Source organism: Phoenix dactylifera, unplaced genomic scaffold (assembly GCF_009389715.1).
Source record: "Phoenix dactylifera cultivar Barhee BC4 unplaced genomic scaffold, palm_55x_up_171113_PBpolish2nd_filt_p 000378F, whole genome shotgun sequence".
Taxonomy (NCBI): Eukaryota; Viridiplantae; Streptophyta; class Magnoliopsida; order Arecales; family Arecaceae; genus Phoenix; species Phoenix dactylifera.
The window spans coordinates 204,380-231,411 of NW_024067827.1; the positions used below are offsets into that span (position 1 = coordinate 204,380).

The following is a 27,032-nucleotide window of genomic DNA, read 5'->3' on the forward strand; positions in this document are numbered from 1 at the left end:
TCACTTTTACATAACATGGTCCTAGCCATTTTCTCTAGGGTTCTATTCTTTCTTTCTACCACTCCATTTTGTTGTGGAGTCCTAAGTGCAGAAAAATTATGAGTTATCCTCTTTTTACTACAAAATTTTTTAAATAGATGATTTTCAAGTTCCGTTCTATGATCACTCCTAATAGCTATAACTGAAGCATTTCTTGAGTTTGTTACTTCCTTATGAAATTTCTTAAATACTGAAAATGCTTCATCTTTATGAGCTAAAAACATGACCCATGTGTATCTAGAAAAATCATCTACAATAACAAGACCATACTTGTTTCCACCAAAGCTTGTGGTTCTAGTTGGTCCAAAAAGATCAATGTAAAGTAGTTCAAGGGTTCTAGTAGTAGAGACATAATTTATGGATTTAAAGGAACTTCTAGATTGTTTGTCATATTGACATGCTTCACAAATTTTTATTTTTCTCAAATTTTAGCTTTGACAAACCAATCACAGAATCTCTTTTAACTAATTTTGATATTGTATCCATACTTGCATGACCTAATTTACGGTGCCATAACCAACTTGCATCATTGACTTTAGAATCACTAGCTACTAAGCAACAGCTATTTTTGGCGAGATCTTTAAGATCTACTACATAAACATTGCCACGTCTTATTCCTTTGAATACTAAGCTATTGTCAATTGAGTTGGTTATGATGCATAAAGATGGCTTAAACAGAACATCAAAACCTCTATCACATAATTGACTAACGCTAAGTAAGTTATGCTTAAGACCATCAACAAACCGAACATTATCAACGAAGGTTGAAGGGATAATTTGTATTTTACCTATACAAATGATGTGATCTTGGTTGTTGTCTTCAAAAGTCACCGCACCACTTTTTTTAGACTCTAGGGTGAAGAATTGCTCCTTGTCACCCGTCATGTGTCTTGAGCAGCCACTATCCAAATACCAACAGTGTTTGCTGACCTTGGCTGCAAGACACTCCTATACAAGGAAATCATACAATTTTAGGTACCCAAGTTTTCTTGGATCCTTCAAGGTTAGTAATGTTGGTTCCTTTTGGAATCTAAATCTTTTTAATCTTTCTTTTAACTTCAGTTTTTTGTGGTTACATACATTTTCTATATGTCCTACTTTACCAAAACAAAAATAAGTTACATTTTTTTTTTACTTTCCCCGACTTTTATAAAAAAAAATTTAAGAAATTTTTGCTTGTTGTTAGGCTTATACCCTAAACCGGCTTTATTAAATACAGCTCTTTGACTATTAAGAATTATTTCTAGTTTTTTAGAACTAAATGTAAACTTCTCAACTATAGGTTTATATTTTTCAAGTTCTTTTGTTAAGTTCAGTTTTTCTGTTTTTAGTAAATTTAGATCTTTTGTAAAGTTATCTTTTAGAGTTCGGTTACTGTTTTTAAGTTCTGAAACTTTCTTAGTTAGTCTTTCGTTATCTTTAAATTAAAGTATTAGTTTTTTGAGTTAGTCATTGGTTGCTTGTTTTAAGTTTTAAGTTTTCTTTGATGATAAAGTTCTTATCCTTAATTAATTTATCGTACTTATGAGTGTAGATTGATTAGTTAGCTTCAATTCTTTATTTTTAAGGTTTATTGTCTTATATTCATCCATTAGTTCATTAAAAGCATCATACAATTCATCAAAAGTAAAATCCAAATGTGTTTCAGATATTACCTCATTTTTGTTCGCCATAAAAAAGAAGTTGACCTTTTCCTCTTGTTCATCTTCCGATGATGATGATGATTTATCGGTATCAGTCCAGATGGTGACAAGAGCTTTCTTCTTTTTGTATTTGTTGTTCTTTTTCATCAAGGGACAGTTAGCTCTGAAATGGCCCGGCTTCTTACATTCATAACATCCGATTTCCTCTCCTTCCCTTTTCTTACCTTTATCCTTGTTAAAGAAATTCGAGGGAACTCTTTTTCTATGGAGAGGCTTCTTCCTGTTGATGAATCTTCTGAATTTTCTTACAAGAAGGGCTTCTTCATCATCTTCCTCATTGTCTTCTTCTTCACTGCTGCTACTGCAAGAAGGACCCTTGTTAGAAGAAGTAGACTTAAGGGCAATTACCTTTTTCTTGTGAGAGGACTCTTCTTCACTGTGTTGCTTTATTGTGAGCTCATGTGTTATCAAAGATCTAAGAAGCTCCTCGAGTGGCAGCTTGTTCAAGTTTTTAGCTTCTTGGATCGCCGTTACCTTGGCTTCCCATGACCTTGGTAAAGATCGAAGAATTTTTCTGACAATGTCACTATTAGTATAACTTTTGCCAAGGCTTTTTAAGCCGTTGACAATATCAGTAAATCTAGTGAACATGCAAGTGATGGTTTCATTAGATTCCATTTTAAACAGTTCATACTTATGAACTAGCATGTTTATTTTAGATTCCTTGACTTGATTCGTGCCCTCGTGGGTCACTTCAAGTTTATCCCATATCTCTTTTGCAGAATTGCAAGTAGAAATTCTATTGAATTCATTATGGTCTAAGGCACAATAAAGTACATTCATTGCTTTGGCATTTAGTTGTGCCTTCCTTCTATCACTATCATCCCAATCTTTTTCAAGCTTGGGTATAGCAATGTTATCTACATAGATAGAAGGAATATATGGTCCATTAACTATGATGCTCCAAACACCATAGTCTTGGGCTTGGATAAATATCTTCATTCTAGCCTTCCAATAGGTGTAGTTAGTTCCATTGAAGAATGGAGGCCTATTAGTGGATTGCCCCTCACTAAGAAAAGATCTAAAAGGGGTTGTCATTTTAATCTTTTACTCTTTTAATTTAAGAGCACCTGCTCTGATACCACTTGGTATCAGAGCAGAGATGGAAAGGCAGAGTAAAGGTGCGGAAAGGTTTGCAAATGCCGTAATCTTCAAACTTGACACTATTCAGAAAAGTGTAACCCAACTAGCGGAGACACAGACTAAGGCAACCTCAGAGATCATCACACAACTAGAAAATGTATCTGAGGGGATGAGCCTGGTCCTCCGATCTAGCCGACTAAATTTGGGAGCCTCATCCTCCTCTATTAGACGACCCTAGTAGTACTTCTATTTTTATGATGTACAGTCCTTTGTGGACTTTCTGAAATGTATTCAATCTTGAACTTAATACAAATGAATAGAGATTTTCTTTCAAAAAACTGTGCAATTTGACTTGTTATCTCTTTCTGTGTTATATGCTTTTTGCTATGATGACAAAAGGGGAAGAAAATATGATGTATTGAATGTAAAGGAAATCACTAAACAAAAGAAAATTCTTAAAGCAAAATGTAATTTGTTCTTAGTGGATTCGATACCTCGAGGCTCATTATCCCTCTGTTGGGGCTCCTCAAGGAGTAATCTCCAGAATCTATTCAAGGGATATTCGAAGATTAGTTGAATCATACTCAAGAACAAATTGTCAGATTTTTCCTCTGAAAGTAAGAATTTAAGCTCAAAAGTTTCAAAACATTAAAAGAAAATTCAGAAAACTTGAACTAGACTTAAACAAAATTGAATGCACATGTTGAGGGAGAGAATCTGAAATCTTAAGAAAGCAAATTCATTAAATACATATAAGCCAAACAATTGATTGCATGACTTGAAGGCTTATATAATTGTAAATGAAAGGGGGAGCTTTAATTTCAGGATTTACTGCTTCATACCTTTCAATTTTGGATAAATTAAATAACTAGACATTAGAATTTATTTCAAAACTTTACTATGAATCACCTCTTGGTTGAGCAATTAAATAACTTTACTTGAAGGCTCTCCTGCTGTCCCCAAATCTTCAGCTCTTTCAGAGGAGACCCAGAAATCGAGAAGCCCCTACTTTCCAATCCAAAATCTGTTTGAGGGCTTCTAACTTTACTTCGTATTTATTGTTTTCATATTTGCTTGTTTAGAAGCTTTCTCTATGAAATTCCAAACTCTATTTTTTTCTCACTTGATTCAATCAGGGGATTGAATCAAGGGTTGTAAGATTTGTTAGTGAGCCAAATATAAAACCAACGGTGTAAGGTTTTGGTTGGTGAACCGGAAAAAACCAACTAGGTTTGATTGTGAACCCGGAAAAACCATTGGGTGGGTCTAGTCGGTGAGCCTGTGAAAACCGACAGAATTCGTTGTAATCTCGGAAAAACAACAAGTTAGGTTATGAGCTTGTAAAACAACTGGCTGTAATCCTAGGGATTATAGTGAAACCCAAGTGCGGCTTGGAAAGTGGACGTAGGAGCAAGAGTTGGCTCCGAACCACTATAAACTTGTTTGTGTTTGTATTGGCTGCTGTCTCCTTTTCTCTTTACACTCACTTCATCTAGTAAATTAACTAATTTGCTTGCAATAGATTTAGTTAATTACTTATCATAGTTTCTAATTGGTCATAATTAATTAAAATCCAATTCACCCCCTCCTCTTGGGTTGTCTCCTTAGGCAACATAATTCTACATAAGTTGAACCTCTATTCAGAAATTTTCTTCATTAATATCGGCTCGTATGATGGACCAAGTGCAATTTTTTTTTCTAATTATTTTTGAAATGCATTATGACAATATAACAAATTATATTAAACAGAAAGCCTCAATATCCATATTTCTATTGCATATAAGTAATGAACATTAATGATGACAAAGCACATCAATACCGACATCATTACTATATAATGCATATTAAGCTATGAATTTTAATAATGACATTAATATTAGCATAATTAATATCAATATTCATATAGTAAATGGAGAATTCACAAGAGCTAAGCCTCCATTTATATTTATATAATACATGACTTAAACCTTAGGGCCTCAATATCCATATTTCTATTGCATATAAGTAATGAATATTAATGATGACAAAGCACATCAATACCGACATCATTACTACATATTGCATATTAAGCTATGAATTTTAATAATAACATTAATATTAGCATCACTAATATCAATATTCATATAGCAAATGGAGAATTCACACGAGCTAAGCCTCCAATTATATTTATATAATACATGACTTAAACCTGGTCTTGACCCAATCCAACTCTATTGTCAACCTAACCTGAACTCTACTTGATCTTACCTCAATCCGATCCGACCCAATTCTTAGATGGACCAAATCTGGGCTCAGTCGTTTTGGCGATATCCGGACCCGACTCGATAGCACCTTTCCCATCTCCATTTCATATCCTCCCTCTGTTAAAAGGAGGAAAAACGGGCGGCCACTTTTCCTAGTTCGCCACCCGTCCTTCGTTTCCTCGATCTCGTCTTCCGAGAGAAGCCACCCAATGGAAGGACGCGGCGGCGGAGGCGGGGGCGGTGGGGGCACGATTTCGGACATCTACCAGAGCGCCCGCCGCCTGCTCCTCCGCACCAGAGATGCCCTCGACCGCCTCGAGCGCCTCGATTCCTCCATCCCCTCCTCCTCGTCCGCCATCGCCGCCGGCGTCTCGGACTCGCCGGAGCTCGCCCTCTCGATCAAGAGGGATATCGCCCAGATCCACACTCTCTGCGCCGACATGGACCGCCTCTGGCGCTCCATCGCTGCCAAATCCCAGCGCGATCTCTGGAAGAGGTATGTTACCCTCGATCATCTCATCTTCTCTCGTCTTCTTGCGATTCCGATAGTTAGATGGTGGGATTAGGTCTCCTGTATTTGATTTGATTCTGGAGGGGCGTAAAAATCCTAATTTTCCCTTTTCTTTCTGAATTTTGATTCTTGGGGAGGTGCATGCCATAAAGTCACCCATGATCTCACCTTTCTTTTCTCTGGGTTCCGGATAATTAGACATCTCGCCATTCCTCTGATCCTCGAATTTGTAATTACGGCTCCTTTTTTTGGCTCTTGGATCTGTTTCCTTGAGATCTTTATCGTGGTTGTCAGTGCTTTGATTGGATTTGTCTAAGTAAAGAAGGGGGCATTCAGATGGTTGTCGGTTTAGAGCAGAAAGCTATTCCGCTGCCTCTTTGTTGTTTATTGATAGCAACTATTGATTTCAATTTTTTTATATACAATACTAATTTTCATTTTTGTTTCTGAATCTTGATTCTTGAGGAGGTAAATGCCATCAAATCATGCATGAACCCACCTTTCTTTGTTTCAGGATGCGAATATTTAGGTCTCTCGCTGTTCCGCTGATCCTCGTCTTCATTATTACGTTTCATTTTTTGGCTCTTCGATCTGTTTTCTCGAGATTTTTATCGTGTTTTTTAGTGCTTTGATTGGATTTGCTAAGAAAAGGGAATTCAGATGGTTGTTGGTTTAGATCAGAAAGCTATTTCGCTGTCTTTCTGTTGTTTGTTGATAGCATCAGTTAATTTCAATTTCTTTATCCTTTAATGATGTACCGATGTAACATTAGTTATAATGGTATTTACGATTTGCACTCATGAATGTAGAAGACCAAGGCCTTTGATCGCTTGCTGAAATTTAAAGGAATCATTTTGAAATCTTTCACCACCTCAAGAAAACTAGAGTAACAATAGATACTGAATGAACTGCTTTCTCCCAGTAAACATGACGTGGATATAGAGGGCTCCTCCTACGAAGTCTAATTATTGGTTTGAGATGCACCTCGAGTAATTGTGGAAGCCATGGAGAAGAGTTCTGACACTTCTGATTGGCTGTATGGCTTGTAGAGAGCCCATTTGAAACCCATAGGTGTGCATGAACATATTAGGGAGACTTAAGCATGACATTCACATAATGCTGGAAGTGTTCAGGGCCCAATTGGTGCCCCATCGGTCGAACATAAAATTAGGTTATTGGCATAATTATGGTGCATGGGGAGTTGACTCCTTGCATGATCTTTGGGCCTAAGAAAGCTAACTTGCACATCAGGTGGCCTGTAAGCATGCCCTGCTGGTAAGAAGATATTAGTAAGTCTGAGTCAACATTTGGTTGCTCTACTCAAAAGAACCCTGAAGAACATGAAATAATATTGAAACAAAAGAATTTCTCCTATACCACATGGAACTTAAACCTATTCATTTGCTCTTGTGTTGTAAATTTAGATTTAGGCGCTGTTTGCTGTTGCTTTTGAAGGGCCAAAAAGCACTTTTTGGAGGGTCAGAATCTTTTTTGAATGATTTTAAGGTATCTGGTAAAAATTTTGAAATAGCTTTCTTACTCCTCCAGAAGTTGAAAAGGTCTACTAAGTTAAAAATTTAATTTGGAGCTTTTAGGCAAAAGCTGTACTTTAGACGCATCGGGAAGTTTTTTTTTGGGGGAAGCAAAAGGTCACACTCAAGAGACTTGGATTCGAGTCCAGAAAACAGATTTGTTTAAAAAAATTAATTTAAAATACTTTTTATTGCCATAATCATTTAAGTTGGTGTTTTTTATGCCATAATCAATTAAAGATTTTAAATTTATTATTCTATTATTAAGATTAAAATATGAAAAATAATTTAAAAATTTTCAATATTTTATAGTAATAGTTTTGATAGTACAATATAATAACAATAATAGAATACAATAATATTGTATTGTATCGTACTATAGTATAATAATATTATACTACTATCATTGTTATTCTTCTAATATAATAATTATATTATATTTATATATTTATTATAATATAAAAATATTATAATATAATAATATTGTAGCATTATTGCTATATTTTATAATAAATATAAAGTTCATTATTTATTATACTTTCTATATTAAAATATCAAAATAAATAATTTATAAATTAATAATGCTTTATAATTGTAGTTTTTGATAACACAAACAAATTAGATAATTGAAAGTACTGTGCAATGTCCTTTATTATTATTTTTTGGTAATAAAAGTATTTTCTCACTTTGAATACTAAATATATATTAAAGTTCTACAACACTTTAAAAATATAGATATCAAACAACAAATAGCTTTTTATTAAAAGCTATACTAACGGAAGCTCTACTGCCCAAAGCTTTATAGGAAAAAACTATACTACCTAAAGCAATGCCAAATGTGGCCTTAGGTAGTATATTTATACTACTAATGATATTTTTCTCTAACATGAAACATCAATCATATAGGCTATTCATATGTCTGGATTGTTCTCTTATGACACTTGGTTTGGTTATTTGTAGGGTTTTTTGACCATTTCTATTAATTAGTGAAATCATAAATTAGTTTTAGACTGTCATGAAGTTTAGATTAACATGCAGCTATGTGATCATGAAGTTTAGTAGAGGACAAATGCTAATATTGAAATCAACATGAACATGTATGATTGCATGACTACGAAGACGGACCAATTTCTTTATGTATAAAGTTAAAGGATTTTGATTGTGCTTGTTAATGAGAAAAATTGTAAAGGAAGTGAGCCCTAGTATACTGCAGTTTTTGAATGTTCATCTTGACAGATAAGCTTGTTCAGTTGTTCGTTCACTAAATTTACATGGATTAATCAACTATAGGACTTAATTCTCTCTTAGTTGGACAACTATTTTGATAAAACTAGATCTGGATGGAGTCTCCAGTTTTCTCCTAATGGCACACCCTAAAACATCGTGAAGCCATTTGCTAATCTATAAAACTAATGGGATATGAAGAAATCCAACAAATGTGGCATCCATTCAAGGTTGACATGGAGAAGTTTGAGCCTAGCAATATATTGTTTAAACTTTAAATGAGGTGTTTGCATGCCTCATATTGTTTCTTTACATAATGACGAAACATAAAATCAAAGAATGAAATCACAAAGAAGGTGATGAGGTTGGAGATTAATAAACATATTTTTGAAAGGAGCTCATGGCTCTACATCATTGAAAAATTCTAATCTCTTGATGAAGAGGATGCCATAAGAGCTAATCTGGAGCAAATTGTTGATCTTGGAGTATGTGACTTGGGAGTTAAATTATTTTCATTTTGCTTGGGGGACAAGATATTTGCCTTAGCCAATTAATATTGCATTATTGCACATAAAAAACCATGATGTTTCCATCCATTTCTTTTTTTTTCATTTATCATTTAGAAAATCCTATTTATATTTTGTCCTCTTTTTATCCTTTGATAAAATAGATATTCTACCTGTTCTGCCTCTAGTTTGAGTTTATTGTCTTGTACTAGATGGAATCAATAGTGCTTACAAGAATGTGATGGAAGTGCTGATTTTTAGTTTAAGCGTTTCACTGAAGATGGTGACCTTATAAAATGTCTTAATGAAAGATTGGTTTTCTTACTCATTCTTATGATGGATGTATGGATGTTATAGTGCCACTAGGATTGGCGTGTAATTATAGGTATTCTAATGCCTTTGTAAGATCGCATATAACCACATTGATTGGAATTTGTTTATTACATGGTCCATAAACTAGTCTTGGTGCTAGTCAGAAAGTTGGCTAAGAGAATAGTCTTTCTTTATGTTAATAAATGGTAAAACTTGAGTGTCACAAGGAACAACGGCGAGGTGACTCATTCCCCTTTTATTTCTCTTTCTAAGAAAGAGTCTATAAACAAGTTTCTGAAAGGGATTCACTGTACTTCGTGGAAGGCTTCAAGTTTAATACTCTAGATCATGGTTTGTTGTACCGCCCATATCATCCACTACGGGCCGTACCGTACCATACTCGAAAAAAATGGGTACGAAATTCAACTTTGAGTTGGTACAAACCTCGTACCTTGTATCGAGGCATACCCACTTGTACCGAGGTGCATACCGGCCTGTACCAATCTGTATCGAGGCGCACTAAGATAAAAATTGAAAAAATAGTTAGAGAATTATTTCAATACAGAATGTGTACTGTACCATACTGTACCATACCGAATCGATAAGGTACTGATATGGTATCTGGTATCGAGATTACGAACTTTGCTCTAGATAATGAAGATTTTATGTTCAACGGCACAATTTGTCACAATAACTAACCAAATCTAGTTGGACAACACAATTGTGAGACTTTTTCCCCCACTTTTTTGCTTTTCTTTAGCCTATCTTTTGTTGCCATTGGAAATCAGAAGACTAGGTTTTTACTATGAAAATCAATATTGGTTTAATGTTTTAGAAACTTTTTGTTGGTTAAAGATGAATTATCAGTTCATTGAGGTGAGATTAATTATCTAACTAATTATAAATCATTTGGATGTTGTACTTGAGGATAATTGGTTATCAATGGTGAGTGTTTGTTTAGACCTCCACACCCTTTTTAGCCAATTGCTCACACCTACCTTCCTACCGACTACATTGGTTTTTGGGTGGTTCTTTACATATAACTTAGATATAGGGTTTTAAGTGCCGCATGCTAGTGTCATGAGGCGTGTATAGGCATTTTAAATGCCATCACACACCATATCAATTCTTCATGGCTTGTAGGCAATGGGAATGCAACTATACCCCAATGTTGGTTCAGTGTTGGTATGTTGTGTGCCACACAATATATAGTAGCATAAGCCAGCATGGAACTGAAGATAATTTGAGTTGGTATTGAGGAGTAATGCATGTTTACTCCTATCAATCAAGTGAAAGAACTACCGCCTTATGGAGATTCACAAATTTGTATGCCCACCTTGTAGTGCTAGTTCACAATCTCATAATGGAGACCCTTCTTGATTATTTCATCTTTGTATCTAACGCTAGAGCGTGTAGAGTTTGCTTGTTGGGCAAGTGGGTTTGAGTCCCACATTGGATGCCGCCCCACTTGGGCGCAAATTCTTTGTTAGAAACTTTTGATGTTAGTCAGTTTTAAGAAGTTTTAATTGTTGTGAACTTTTCTTTAGGGGACTTTTGATGTTATTAGGGAAGTTGATAGTTAGAGTTATTCTAGTTATAAAATTAGGAATGCCATATTGGAAAGGCGAAGAAAAGAATTCCTTTGTGCTACTTATACATACCCCATTGGAGCTCCTCGTGTAGTCATGCTAGAGTTATTGATTAGTGCAAATTTTACTGTGGGAATTATCCTTGCCTTCTCTCTATTCTCTCACTCTCCTATCTTTCAGTGGATTCCTAGGGATTGCAAGCGAGTGATGTGAGGGCTGTATCCTTAGATTGGCCAACCAAGGTGGTGTTTTTAGGAGAAAATGAACTGACTCTGCCCTCTTCTAGCTACCATTTGTTCCTATTTAGAGCCAACTGGCTTGCGGGTCACCATTGCCGCTGATGTTCAAACACTTCATGTTGTATTGTGCCACAGTGGGGTTTCTATCTCGCCACAATCAGTTGCATTGACTTTCTCTTTCTGTTTTGAATTTTCAGCACAAGTTCAACACCTCTCGACATCAGTATCACATTGGTTTGACATATCTATTAGTTGGTCTAATGAGTTGGTTTAGTGGTTTGCTGTTGTATCCTTGTGGGATCAAATTTTATAGGTCATTATTTGAGACCACTTCTAATGGAAGAAAACTTTAGCTAACATCTGAAAATTTCATCAGAAAGATTGTGGTTGTAACTTTGATGATCTCTTCCTTTCTTTCTACCCTACATTTGCAGTTTGAAATAACCCTAGATAGGAATACTTGGCGAATGCAAAGCCATAAAGCCAACCTCAAATAATTGGGAAGAGGCTAGATGATGATTTTTGTGATTTCAAGTTTGAAATAATGTTGTTATGAGGTTGTGGATGATACCTTTCGGATATCCTTCTCCTATGTAGATTCTTAAAAATTTTCTGTCTAGAAATTTTAAATCATCCTTTTGAGTCTCATACAAGAAGCATGGAATTAGGTTTAGAAATGGGCTAGGTTGCATTGGGCTACCCAAATTCCTGGGCCTAGCTTGCATTGCTTTACACTTGCTCGGGCCTAAGCAAAGCCTAAAATTATTATTGTATGCTTGTGCTTCTATTGTGCTTGGACTTGATCAATCCCATTTATTATAAAGGCATCTAGAGCAGAGGAGTAATGGACAGTGTAGCGATTGAGGTTGATGGATGTGCTTGGTTTATTGTAATAATGGGGATTACTAGTTCTGCCAAGAGTTGGAACTCAATGGATGTAAAGATGAGGAGCCTGCTTTGGTATGGACATAAAATTGAAGAAAAATTAGAGGGAGGAGAGGGAGAGGGGAGGGAGGTGGAGCAAAGGAGGAAGAGGGAAGGAGATATAAGGAAAAGGGGAGAAGTCAAGCAGGAAATGGGAGGAGAAATGGAGAAAAGGGGAAAGTGAAGAAGAGGGACTAGGGTTCTAATAGCATTAAGCTGAGAGGACTTGGATTTCATCCAAGTGATTTATTTAAGATGAACTAGTGGTCATGATTTGTTCGTAAAAGACATGTATATATATGTATTTGTATACATATTATTTTTGAATGGGCTTCAGTTGGGCTTGGGCTGAGCAAGGGGCCACCAGAACCAATTTTGAATATAGTCTAATCTTGGATTTTAAAGGCCTTACTGGAAGCTAGAAAAAGTTCATTCCAAAGCGTAGCTTGGCATGCTCTGTGTCAGGTTGGCTCAAGCACATTCAAGCCTAATTGGAGGAAATAAATTATGCACGACAACAAGGATAAATAAATGAATGGCTTAGCTAAACCCCTAAATCCTCTTGCTGGCTGTGGCATGGCTTAACTATGAATTTTGCTTTTGTTAGTTACTTGTTCCGAGACTTAATTTGCAGATGTAGATGAATTATTAGTCATGCTGCAATACTTGCTGACTTTTTTTGTTGGCTTCTACTATAGGGTTAGTGGCTCTTTTCATTTTTCTTTTCTCCTTCCTTCGCTCTTTTTTTTTTTGACGGGTCAAGGGCCATAGCATCATGTTGAAACTTGGCTTGCACATGTATAGAATTTAGTAGCATATAAAAAATATTTATTGATTTACGTGCTAAGATATACTACACGTGTAAGTGTAACTACTATATACGAAAATATGTTCTAAAAAAGCATAATTTAGCCTGTTTTAGAAAATATAGAATCACAAAATCATTCTAAATATCTTTATTTATTCTTGTTTGTCATGTGCATTGCATAATTTCAAGTAGTTTGTCTTGCAAGTTAACACTTAAAGTAAGCTCAAGATTCATTACAATAACTGCAAAAAATATTTAATTATGTCTACACATTAACAATATAATTTAGGCATTTTACACAGGGTTGCATGCTGGTTGGGTTGGAATGGAGATTGGCATATCTCAAATCGAATTCATATTTGAGTTGGGTCAAAAATTTGAACCCAATACTAATCCATTTCTATTTGGGCGGATTGAGATCGGATTTATGATATATTTCATCAATCGGTCAGGATTTTCAGGTTAAATTGGGTCCAGAATAATCCAAACACAAACCATAAGAAACGTGAATAAAATTGATACCTAATTATGCAATCAATATAATTTACAAACAACCTATTCAACATAAAATTTTATGGACAACCACATATATATTTTGACCAACAACACAAATTAATGGTTAACCAACCACATTATGTTTATTAATGAAAGAATAATTTTTTAAATTCAAGAGAGTTGTGAAATATAGAATGCTATTAATTTCAGCAACATTTGGGTTTGTTTGGGTTTGGATCAAGGTCATTAGGGATCCACATCCAATCCATATTTGAAATGGATCATATTTCTAAAATCAAGCTTCAATTCACATAAGCCCATTTCAGATTTGATTGAGTTATCAATCCAGTCCACTTGCAGCCTTAATTGTACACATATTGGAGAACTATGGGAAGCTCATACTAGTAGTACTACGAGAAGACAGACTACTATGTGCCATTTTGATTGTAACCTTTAGTCAATATAGGACAATGGTTTTCTGTCATTACCATGTCAAATCTGTAGATTAGGCACTCAAAAATCCTAAAAATGGAAAGAGTTCCAACAGTTTTTAATAGAAGATAAAACCTGCTAGGATGGTTGGGCACGAGTTTAAAATGGGAAGGGGGAGTTGACACAAACCAAATAAAGCAGTACAGGGTGCATGGACAGTCTACAGAACTAAGCACCGTGGTTCTATGCCAGTATTCTTAAAGCATGGTGCACAATGGTGGCCCTCCAAACCTTCGTAGTGTCGAATAGTTTAGTTTGTGTGCTTGTCGAATGTTTTGTCTTCAAATGATACTTCTCTTTCATCGGTAGTATCAAATAAAAAGAAAGGAAGAAAGAAAAGAAAATTTTGCATAACTCTGCATGTCTTCAATTACCATGCCTTTGTTGATTCCGAGTCTGCAAATTGATGAGCCTCGTTTTGGTGTGTTATATTATCAGAGTGAGCTGATAATGACTCTGGATGCATTTTTTTTCTTCTTCTTCTGTTTATTTTGGAGCAAGTCTGGATGCATGTCAATAGACTAGCTAATACAGTCATCTTCTACCAGTTATTTTCAATGGAAAACCATGGCTTAGGATGCTTTGCAGTTCTTCAGATCTTTTGCTCAGAGAGAACTCACTATTTACTGTTCACATCAATATTTGATAGAAGTACAGGTTGCGACGACACTAACTGTAATTGAAATAGAATTATCTTACATTGACATTTCACATTTACGTCTCAAGTTTTTTCAATCCATGTTTCTTGATTTAATATGTATATGATGTGTTAATTATTAGCATTGAATTAAACAGTTCAACGAGTAGATCATTATCATATATTTATAAATTGATTTTCGAGGCTTCATAAATATTCCATGGTGGTGCAGAAAAGTTGAACAGGTTGCCGAAGAAGCCAATTCCTTTAAGGAAAGTCTGGACAGGCATTCATTGCGTCATCAAAAGAGGATTCTGGAAGCTAAAGAGAGAGCAGAATTACTAGAAAGAGCGGTATAAAATCTGCCCCTTTATTGTACGGAAGTTTGGTAACAATAATTTGTTCACCATACAGATGGTGGGATCATCAATGACGTAACTTAATGCCCTCTCATTATAATGTAGCGTACGGACTAATGTAGAGTTATGCAATCAAATTACAAGTGTTACACTATGGGCTGAAGCTGCTAAGAGAACCAATTAGATAGAGAGACATAACCAGACCTCAGAAGTTCTACAACTTATGATAGATAAGCTCCACTCATGGTGATTGGTAAGAGAAAAGTAGGTCAGTTTGTAAGATCAATCAGCAAGGAGAATTTTCTGGAAAATAGCTTAATGAGAGGACAACTGCATGAGAAAATTTACCTTGAGAGAAGATTCACTGACTAAAATTATTCCCATTTCCTTCTTAATCCTCATTCTTTTTCTCTTCTTATTGAATTTTCTCTTTCAGCTCTAGATAAGAGTTTACTGTAGAAATTGGATTTTACACCCAAAACTCACTCTTGTAGAAACTCTAGAAAGGAAGCTCTCTATATCTCACTTATACAACGGGGGGCACATTTTTCTATAGTTAACACTTTATTGAACTGCTGCGTGTAATCGTCTACCTGTATATATTAAAATTGGTGGAGAGTCAAACACCTACCACCACATTATAGAGATTTGCAAAATTAGCAGATGCCAAGCTTTTGAATGTGTTGCACTTATTTTATATATGTCCTGATAAGTATTTCATATTGGAAGTATTTTTTGTTACGTGCTTGTATGAGTTTCTGATGGTCAGATATTTTTTAAGTTTACCCTTTAGCTAGTCACTCAAACAGGGATTACATGTTGCAGAATGGCGAGTCTGCACATATCCTGAAAATTTTTGATGAGGAAGCACAAGCAATGCAGTCAGCCCGCAATTCCTCTATGATGCTTGAGGAGGCTTATGCCACTGGAGTGGCTGTTCTCTCCAAGTATGCTGATCAGAGAGATCGGTTGAAGGTCACTATTATTCTCCCTTGACATGAAATCTCTCCAAACTAGAATATCTTTTTGCATCATGTCTTGCTTTGAGTGCATAAGAGAATCTTATCATTTAGAATATATGGTTCTAACTATGGAGTTCAATATGCAGAAGAAACAGGTCCGAAATTTATTTTCATTCTGACAGATATTTGAGCTTCATAGTGTTGTTTTCTTCTGTTTTGTGGGTGCAGAGAGCGCAAAGGAAAGCTCTGGATATCCTCAACACAGTAGGACTATCAAATTCGGTGTTAAAGCTAATTGAGAGGCGGCACCGTGTAGACAAGTGGATTGCATATGCTGGTATGATCATCACCGTGGTTGTGGTGTTTGCATTTTGGAGGTGGACTCATTGATGTTAATGTGCATATGGTACAAACAATTGGATGACAAGCTGTATTGGATATTTGTTATAGACACAAGTTCAGGACCAATAGCTATTAACATTGTGCCCACTGTTATCGCTGTCATTGTGAGATCTGGTTATCGATGAAATGTTGTGCATTCAGTGCATAGGTTCTCGGCTATGTTCATAGAGCAAGAGGCATATGTTTTTAAGTACTTTTTGCTCATATCAGGAGATGTATAGCCAGACTATTGACGGTTGTAATGACATTTTCTTCTCATCTTCCGACAAGTTTGCCATGACAAAATGGAAAGAAACATTGATTATTTAACAAGTTTGATTAACACATTGGTTTGAATTTCTAACAGTGCAAGCAAACTACCTCACTGTATATAAATATGAAAAATATGGTTTTGTATATAACAACGTATCTCCTATTTCTTTTCTGCTTTGTCCCTCTTGTCCTGAGCTGTATAAATTTTTTAGCTATGTGATGGAAAGCTGTTCTTCTGGTTTTGTGTTTTTTGTTTTAATACAATGGAGATGACTAGGCATCTGCATACGTGCAAATTTAGTTAGCAGCAGTAAGATAAATTGAACAACGTGTTTGACCATTGATGAAATACTCTTCTGCTTGCACGGGGTCAGCAAGCAAGACATGGATGGGTTTTTCAAATGGTAATGCTTGGGGTCTTCTTTTAAGTTGCGGGTTGATGGAAGAAAGACTGATATATAATTCCTGATGTTAAATTTATATAGCTTGCAGACAAAAAGGTAAACAGGAGAAGGGGAGAAGAGCATGGAACGCTTATGCCGGGTGTAAAGGAGCCGGACGTGGCCGAGCCTGATTACACCCATCTTATTTTAGTTGAGGTAGAGCCAGCTCATTCAAATTCTAGAGTGAACAGGAGATTTTAAATTATTGGACTCATTTTTATTATATTTTAATTTATAAGTAAATTTATATTTTGTTTTTAAAAATTTTATTAATTTATGACAAATGAATATAAAGAATAAGTTTTGTATTATTAATGATAATTATAAATATAATATATAAATTATTTATATATTCATATTTTGTGCTGAACAAGGTTGAGCTCGAGGGAGCTCAGCATGGCTTTAGCTTTGTTCGTTTGCTAACCAAGCAACCTGAGCTTGAGCTAACTTTCGAGCCTAACATGTGCTAGCCCATAAACAGCTTGCTCATATGTCAGCCCTAGACATGAGCTTAAGTTTAGAGATATCAATCCCATTTCCTTTCTCACAATACCTGCCAGTTTTAGCTTCATCAGAGTTCATTATGCATATTCAGGCCCTTGAGTAATCAATCCTGGTGGTACTCACCAATAATATTTAACCTATTTTGCATCAGTAATATATGGATCAGGCAATCAGCAGTCAACCAACAACAATTTTCAAATAAGCTGTCTGCAGAAAGTACAACCATGTTGTTAGATGTATGCTCTAGAAGCCAATCTGGCGGACACATTATTAATTCTGGGACATAAATTTGTACTTGACTTTATTATTATTGAATAATAAATGGACATTTTTTCATTCATATTATTTATGTGTCCATGAATCGTTCAAGGAATTAATAAGATGATGATACATATTCTCAAGTGTTGAGAATTTGAGCCATGTATCATTGGTAATTAATTTCTAAATGCTCCTGATCAATGGATCATCACGAGGACGGTGATCGATCCGATCAGTGTACAGATCGCTTTCCTTATGGATGGACGAGACTCGAGTCCACAGTGTAGGGACACTTAAGTGATAGTGCAGGTGCTTGTTAGAGAACAAGGGTACTGAGCGTGACCAAGACAAGAAGTCACTTGGATGTCTATCCACTCGTCAGTGACTTGCTTAATGTTGCAGTAGTGTGACTGGTCCTTTGACCTGCGGTGCTTCGGCTATTCACAGTGAGGTTATTGTATTTTAACTGCACATATACATGGTCTCTAGTCATATGGGTCCTTGTTGTGTAGATTGGCTGCAGTAGGTTCACTGTAGAAGTAGGGTATGCACTTACATAGAATCTATCGACTTTGATAGATGAGGAGTGATCCTATGTGATTTATTAGACTGAGTTCTAAGACCTTGGCTAGGGCAGTAATATAAAGTGGAGAAAGAGTTTTCCACTATCGAACTCAAATCGAATAAATCTAGACATATGACAGACGACGGGGTTTGACGAGTTATCTATGACCTCCAATCTGTAGGGATCCATGATAGAAGGACTGTATCATACGATAACTGCACCTAGAGGTTCATCATTCTATTCTGCTGGGTGGCCACTACATACTGCTAGGTGTCACTGGTGGATGGTGAGACTCACAGGGATAATCTTGATGGTCGATAATCCCTGGTGAGTTGAGTTGGAATTGTTTCAACCCATTAAAAGAAGTTTTCAATGATATTGTGATAGAGATTGCAATATATCTCACTACCAGTCAGAATAGAACCTATGGGGTCACACACATTAGAGGTATTGACCGATCCGATGGTTGAATGTGATTAGGAATCACAAATAATCAATTAGATTGATAAATGGTTAACTCGCTAAGAGTTAGTGGTTAGAAGAAGGAATAATTGCAATCGGATTGCAATTTAATTTAATTAATTGGATTTAATTAATTGGACTTGATTATGAATCCTACTTGGAGTGGGATTCATAAAGTCCTAATTTGATTAGGATTTTAAATTAAATTAGAATCCTATTTGGAATAGGATTTTTAAAGTCCTAATTGTCTTAGGGCTGAAATTTAAACAAGTCCTGATTAGATTAGGATTTTCTCAAGTCCTAATTAATTTTAATTTTAATTTAATTAATTAAATGACTCCTAATTGGATTAGGATTGAAGAGTTCAATAGATTCATGGTTCAATTAAATTCTAATTGAATTAGAATTTGGAGGAATTAAATTGGGTTCATTTAATCCTTTTTAGAAAAGGATTGGGTCCCTAACAATGTGGCTAAACCCACCCCACTTAATATGATTAAGTGGGGTGTGAGAATAGAAGGGAGAAGAGGGAGGGGCCCACGCCCCTCCCTTGCTTGCGTGAGATGAAAAGGAAGGGCTATGCCCCTCCTCTCTTGGAAAATAATATGATAATGATGAGCTCCTAAAAAGTAGGAGCTCATCCTTATCTATTATGGCATTAAAAGGAGAGAGGTTTTGGCCCCTCCATTTCATGCCATTTTTTCTGGGAGTTCATGGCAGCAAGTCCCTTCTTCCTTCCTCCTTTCAGCCACAAGGGAAAAGAAAAAGAAAGGGAGGCGTGGTGGCCCTTCTTCCTCCCATTCTTGGTTCCAACAAAAAGAAAAAAGAAAAGGCTGCAAGTGTGTTGTTCTTGTTCCTTTTGATCCATCCTTCTTCCTCCTCCTCCCTAAGCATTCAAGAGTTGATTGAAAGGGAGGACTTCAGTCATCAAAAGCCATCTCTGCAAGGAAGCTAGCATCCCGGGGAGATACGAAAGCTTCGATCGAATCATTACTTCATGTGGATACCTGTAGAGGCCGGACGCATGTGCGGCTTCCACTGAGCCTTGATCAAATACCACGTAAATTAGATTTGCGGAGATCATCTACCTGCACAAGGTGAAGATCTGATCTTCTTAACGATTTTAAAATGGTTTTAATTCTAATCTATCTACAAACGAAAGATTTTAAAACACGTTCATGCGATGAACGGATTCCGCATATGTTTTTCCGCTGCAATCTGAAAATTATTTCGAAATTTTCATGGCATATGAGGGATGCTAACACATGTAAGCAATTATCATTTATTTTGATGAACAAAACCATTGAAAATGTAGTACTAATGTGTCCCTAGTAAAATTTGCAGAACCCGGTCATATGAACGGATTTTGTTTCCACTATTCTCATTTGATCCAGGTGTATGCTTATCTATAGATTCTTGCCAAACAACATCTAAGAATCGAATATAACCAAGCTGGAAACGCATAGTCTTCCTCATGATGGAATAAAATCATATTTAATACTTTCAGTAGGTAAAATCACCGATTTTTTTTTGAGAAAAATTTGAAAAACAAAAACAAAAGAGAGGCATGACAACTCCAAGCACAATCTGATGCAAGAACAACACTAATTTTGAATCAAATAAAGGTTTACCCCCCGCAAACAATACCATGTAAAGTGAACTGAGGCTTGCCCTAAAATTCCCATCCCATATCATGTTATTTTCTCAACAGCCAAAGATTTTTTGTATTTGAGTCTTGGGTGGTGCATCTCCAACTATTTGATCTAAAAATTATAGTACGAGGGGGAGGGGGTGTACAGTGAGAGCTCAAAAATTAACACCACTGGCTCGAGCTCTAGTCAACCTAGGAAGACAACCATGGTTCATTTGATTTCAATCTAGTTTAAGCTCGACTCCCTTGATCTTGGACTCAATCACCGAGTTAATTGGACAATGGGCTCGTGTGCTATATAATAATGGAAAAGGAAGAAAGGGATTGGGAAAAAAATGAAGGAGAAGCTAGAGGGGGGACTGTTGAATATTCAAGAGAGTCAGTCCAAAAGGCTCTTTCAAGAGATTCAATTGGGTGCTAACATTGCTTGTCGCCAAACCTCTAAAACCAAAAGGAGGAAAAAAAAGAATCAAGGTCTAGTGCTTTGTTTGAATGCTATCATCAATTCCCAATGAGCCCTATATAAACTAGAAGAGAGAAGAATAAGTTTGGAGGCTTGGGCTTCCTTGGAGAACCAGCTTGGACTATCCTTAAAGAGAGGAGAATGGAAATGATAGATAGGGTTTTTAACACTCTCCCATCCCATCCAATTCCATCATATTAGGTCATATAGACTGTTAGATTTGATGTCTAATGGTTACAATGTTTGGCTGTTAGATGAAAGATATAATGGCTAAAGCTACAAAGGGGTCGGGTTGACCCATAACCCGACCTGCTTAGACTCGATCTAACCTGATTTAAAGGACTCATAGGGTTGGGTTGGGTTCTAAAATTAGACCCGTTTTATTTTCTGGGTCGGATCTGGATTTACTAAATTCTGACCCACCTCGATCCGACTCGACAGGTTTGATTTTGGGACAATTTTGGCTTTCCTACCCTACAGCCCAACTCAACCCGGCTAGACTTTTGACTTCTCCTAGCTTGTGTTACAAGGCATTTTTTATTTGAGCATCGTTGCAATCTTTTGCTCCAATTGGTTATTGATAACCAATATTAGAAGTGTATGACTTTTACTTCCAAAATCTTTATACTACCGGTTGTTGCTATGGCATGAAGTCTCAAGCATCTCTGCCTCTTAAAATGTAAACATTCAGTGCACACCCTTATGTCTTCTTATATATTAATTTAGAATGCTAATCAGCTTATTGCTCTTGGGTGACAAGGACAATGAGACATACTCAAGAATAGGGTATCGAGATCAAAGTTCTAGAGCAAGATTGAGTCTGTTGAAATTGTAGACCATGGTACAATAAAGATGGTGATTTTAACACCAAAATTATCTATACATGGCTAGATTGGACCCTAAAACAGCGGCTTGATTTTTCCAATAACACTGGCTAAATGACGAAGAGGAACAAAAAGAGAAATGCTTGGTAGAGGGAGGTCAAGAATCAAGCAATCAAGTAAATTTTTTAGAAACTTCTCTCTCTAAAATTCATTGGGGTCAAACTTATGTCCAACCATGATCTCATTTAATACCTTATGCAAAAATGCAAATAGCTTGTTCATTTGGTAGCCTTTGTAGAAGTACTATAGGTTGATTGGCTCATTTAAGTGAAAAATGATACTTCACACCCCTTAAATCCATAAGCATAAGCATAGCATTTCTATTTAACCATCACTTTGTACCTACAATGGTTATGGTGAGGGAAGGGATTTTCTTCTTAGGTTTTCTTTAAAAAAATCCCCTCCATGCTCTTCTTTTTTTTCATCTTTTAAGATTTTTTTTCTAGGTTAAGTATCCAATGGATGGCTTTTAGTAATATGCAAAGTATGGATATTGCCATAGTAGGTGCTGTCACCAATAAATGCACAATGAGTGATAATGGGGTGATTTCTTTTGTTCTTCTTTCCTCTTTGCTCTCAAAATAAGGCCATAGATTCACCTTGGATCGTGATCCTCTTCGTTGCAAAGGATGCCTAATGAATGAGTGGCTCTGAATGTTTCCATAAGATGGAATCTTAAGTTTCTTATTATATTGCACAACATGGATTTATAAAGATGACGTTAGTTGGGGAAGCTCGTACCCTTTATAATATGAGCTTTCGTCTACACATCGAGTGTGTATGATCATGCAACAAAGAATCATCCAATTTATGTAGTCTTTATATAAAAAAAAAAGCAAAAAAAATTTATATAATAAGCAATATTTCATGAAAGATAACATAGAAAATACTTGCAAAATAATTGGAACTAATTATCCACGAGAATTTCATGGAAATGGTATAATCCATTAATGAAATCCATGTAAGATCTAATAATTTCAGTATTATGCGATCTCTCACCAATAATTTAATGCATTACTCAAGGGACGATCCTCCTGTAATAATTCAGAGCATATTATATTTACAAAAAGATATTTAATAGAACTTCGTACGCATTCCAAAATCGGCATTAGCGATCGGTGTGTCCTCCGGGTTCCCACCGATATCCACAAAATTGTTGGGTCCCAGTCCGTAATCTGAAGAGGGTCGTGGCCAAAACTCCCAACCGCAGCAGTCTTCACGTCGCACGGAGCAGCGGCAATCGCTTTAAGAATCGGATAACACCGGATGCGTGTCCCACGATGCCCTCTGTTTTTCAGTGCTGCCGCGGGAGCCGGATAACTTATTGAGTTCCTAATGAACAGAGGCGGACTTGATGCTAACGTGCGCCGGCCCGACCTCTACTACCCGACAGGGGATTTTAAGCAAAAATCCACCGAGGAAACAAACGCGCATTGAGGAAAGGGGGAGAACAATCCAAGGAGAAGAGGAGGAAGAGAGCGAGGAGAGCAGGGGGAGAGTTGGGGATTTCTAGGGTTTTTGGTGGTTCGCTGGGAGGAATCGCTGCCATGGCGTTCCGAAGGGCTTCTCTCTCTCTTCATCTTCTTCTATTCTTTTTATCACTCTTCGTTGTTTCGGATCTTATGGTTGCGATGGCGGCGGATGACACCTCTCACGACGACGCGGAGGCCCCCAAATCCCCTGCCTGCAACAATAAATTCCAGCTGGTAAGTGGATGCAATTAGTTTCCCTTGCCAGTTCTTTAGTGAAATTTGTCACAATCGTAACTTGCTGAGCTATTGGATTCATGTCTATTTTGATCGTCATGGTTTGTTGATTGCGGTTTTTTTTTTTTCTGCAATATATGGTAAAGACTAAAGCTTTTCTTTGAGATTGGTTTGCGTCGCAAGTTTGGTATATCGGAGCCTATTCCGAGTCCTAGATTTGGGTCATAAAAGAGGCAACCTACGGAAAGATGGTGCTTATGAAAAGAGGCGAGGAAACAAAAGTTAGCTACCAAAGAGGATAAATGGAAGAGAAAAATCTGAATTCTGATGGAGATTTGGTGATCAAACTTCAGATCTGCCAAGTTTTCCTGTTGGAACAGAGATTACAGCGACTTAAAATTAAGTCTCAATGCTGTAAATTCAACTGCAGGCTACCTATGTTATGTCTCACACCTATTGGGATTTGTGCTGATTCCAAAGAAGATGTTAAATCTGAAAAGTTAGATGTCTAAGCTGGTTTAACTTGAAACCTTTCTATAAAGTACAGTAATGATGTAAAGGTCGTTCAGAGGTTTCGGTAGGATTACTTTAGATTAGGTGGTTAATCAATTCAGGGCCTTTCTTTAAAGGCTTCCGAATGCAGAAGCATTGATTTTGATGTTATAAGCCTTACTTGGGAAGGGACAAGGTGGTTTTTGTTTGACTTAGAGAAGCATTAAGTACTAAGGCCTAGTTTGGGGGAGCTGTTGGCAGTAGAGCTGTTGGAAGTAGAGCTGTCTGAAGTAGAGCTTTTATAAAAAGTTGTTTGCTATTTGGTAACTACATTTCTAAAGTGCTGTAGCACTTTAACATGTGTTTGGTAAACAAACTGAGAAAGTACTTTTGTATGACAAAATAACTATAAAGGACATTGCATAGTATTATACAACAGAGCATAATAAAATATAACATATATTAATGCATAATATACGATATAGTATAATATTACTATAATGTAAAATAATATTATTATAATATAGTAATATGACATTGTATAGCATAGCATAATATTAATATAATTATTAGAGTAAATTAATTTTTCATAATATAACATAATATTAAATTATTTAACATAACATATTAATGTATTATTATATAATGTAATATATATTATATTTATAGTATAATACAATAATAAAGATATAAAATATTATAATTATTAGTGTAAATTAATTTTTTACCCTTCTAATGACCATTTAGCTCTCTAACAAATTTTTTAGCTAGGTGATAAAATTGGTTAAATAATTACTAATATTTTTATTTATTTATTATTTTATTTTATTGGAATATATTTATTTATTATCTTATTTATTTATTTATTCGTTCATTTATATACATATTTATTTATGCATTTATTTATTTATTCTTATTTATTCTTTTTTTTCCTTTTCTTTTTTTTCTTCTTTTTTTTTCTTTCCCTTTCTTCTTTTTATTTCTTTTCCTTCTTTTTTTTTCTTGTCTTTTCTCTTCTCTTCTTCTCCTTCCTTCCTCTCTTCCCTTCTTCTCCTTTCTTCTCCTCCCGCGAGGCCGGCGACGCCTGAAGGGGGCCGGGCCGCGGCGGCCGCGGGAGGGAGCCGGGATGGTGGGCCGCGGCGGCCGCAGGAGGGGGCCGGGACGGGGAGGCGGCAGCCATGGTTGCCCCTTCCTCCCCTTCCTCTTTTTTTTTTATTTGTTTTACCTTTCAACGCCCGGCGGTTGTGGTGGATCGCAGCGGCGAGCCGGACGTTGGTGCTGGCTCGCCGAAGCAACAGGCCACAGCAGCGGCCGGAAAGACGGCCACGGGTGGTGGCTGCCACCGTGGGCAGCCACGGGCTGCCTCCCAAAATAGAACCAAAAAAAAAAAAAAACAGGACGGCGGCCGGGAAGGCGGCCACAGGTGGTGGCTGCCTCCCAAAACAGAAAAAAAAAGCAGGGGTGGCGGCGTTGAGAAGAAGGAGATAGAGAGAGAGAGAGAGAGGGAACAGTGAGGGGGAGGAAGAAGCGTGGGGTGGGATGGAAGATTTTGGAAAGAAAAATAGACTTTTAAATGGGGGTATTTTGGTTAAAAAAATAGCTTTCCGAAAAACGCTGTTTTCAGCTTTGTCGAAAAGCTATAACAATTTTCCGAAATTTTTACCAAACACCCTTTTTCATCCCAAAGTACTTTTGGAGGGCCAGAAAGTGCTTTTTGGCCCTCCAAAAGCTCCCCCAAACAGGGCCTAAGCAATTTTGGCAATCATGTTCTTGCAACTTGCTCCCACTCCCCCTTGGTCTTATGTTCCTACGCCGGTTTCAAACTTTGAATTCAATAAAATTTACTGTATCATATTCTGTCGCCACTCCATGCCTCAAAGGCCTATGTTACCTTTATTACTCCACAATGTGGAAGGACAAGTCTGAATGTTATTGATTGATCTACTCTTCCATGTTAACTATGATAAAGCCAAAGAACAATTGGTAAACCAAGAGGGAAGCACAGGATGTTAACCTTTAAGTATAGGAAGACTCGAACATGAAAATGAAAGAAACATAGAGAGGTTAAATGGTGATGCTAGATCTTTTTCTATTATAAAGACTAAAAACTGTATATGTTGATTAATCTACACTATGGAACTTTGATACTTGTAACTAAAGGTTTTGGCTTTGCCTTTGGCTGTGACTTATTGGAATGAGTTGATGTTGCATTTTTGCAAATTAGGCTTGTAACTGGACTGAATGCAAACTGGACATGAGTGATTGAAAGTCAATCTATTAACTTGAAATCATGATCTAATTTGGTTATCTGGGGAAATCAAATTTTAAGTCTATTTGGAACTAGATATTTGATGTGATAACCTGAGCTGATTTATCTCTTCCTCTTCTTGTCTCTTTCATTTCTCCATATATTCTGCAGTTGGCCGCATTATGACCCTTGGCTTCCTTGCCTCTTTGGGTCACCTTTGATTGTTTGTCCCCAATATGAGGTTTTCTTGTTTGTGGGCTAGTTGGAGATTTTCTTAGAAATAGAGATAAGCACACTAGAGAGAGGGGGAACACAGGATGCTCTCATAGATGCATTGCCAATGGTTCCTTTTTTTTCTAGGTTTGGGGTGGGGGTGAGATGTTTGGGTTTAAAGTCTAGTTCTGCCAGATAACCCAGTCGCTGAAGCTTATCCTCTTGCAAAAAAAAAAAGGCCTGATCAGAGCTCCTGCTTCTTCCAGAGTTTCCAGAGAGAACAAGTGGAGGGAGGCAGAGGGATTGAGGGGCGATGTGGGTGGACTGTGTGAGAGGGATCAAATGGTGATTTGGAGTGGGATTGCAGGGTTGAAATGGAGGGAGGTGGAGACTGAGAAGGGATGAGAGGAGAATGAGATGGGTGGATCATGGTATTGAGTGAGAGAGGGATGAGATAAGCAGCAGGATCAATAGCAGGGTTGGGGGAGCCTGAATGGCACTTAACTGATCCCTTATATTATTAAATTATTATAAAATTTGGTTTGTATTTGACCGCTATGGGTCTTCACTTGGTCTGGATCATCCTCAGGATAAATATGGTTTGTTTCTAAATGGACCAATCATATGCGGATCATCATCAAGATACAAATCAGAACTCCTATCAGTTCTGGATTATTGTTTCAACTTTGAATCAAAATCCATTCTGTTTGCAAGCCTACTCGAAACCATCTATAATCATGATTGTGATTGCTTTCTAGGTTATCCCTCTCTAACTGTTGATAAACTTTGTCAGTTGTTAATATTAATGTTTTCTAGTTAACCATCCCATGA

General features: G+C 36.6%; 2 protein-coding genes across 3 annotated transcripts in view; both read left to right on the forward strand.

The window, feature by feature from the left end:
- Positions 1 to 5,191: 5,191 nt before the first annotated feature.
- Positions 5,192 to 16,372, forward strand: LOC103722759 (membrin-11-like). Its single transcript, XM_008813433.4, has 4 exons — positions 5,192 to 5,564; positions 14,570 to 14,690; positions 15,522 to 15,671; positions 15,887 to 16,372. Exons 1-4 carry the CDS (start codon positions 5,278 to 5,280, stop codon positions 16,046 to 16,048), a joined length of 720 nt encoding a protein of 239 aa, XP_008811655.1. The 5' UTR covers positions 5,192 to 5,277; the 3' UTR covers positions 16,049 to 16,372.
- Positions 16,373 to 22,953: 6,581 nt separating this feature from the next.
- LOC103722758 (signal peptide peptidase-like 2) overlaps positions 22,954 to 27,032 on the forward strand; it is a 33,343-nt gene continuing 29,264 nt past the window's right edge. For both annotated transcript variants that reach the window (XM_008813431.4, XM_026810639.2), the window contains exon 1: positions 22,954 to 23,248. In XM_008813431.4, coding sequence (XP_008811653.2) covers positions 23,090 to 23,248 — 159 coding nt within the window. In that variant the 5' untranslated portion in view covers positions 22,954 to 23,089. The remainder of the gene's footprint in view (positions 23,249 to 27,032) is intronic.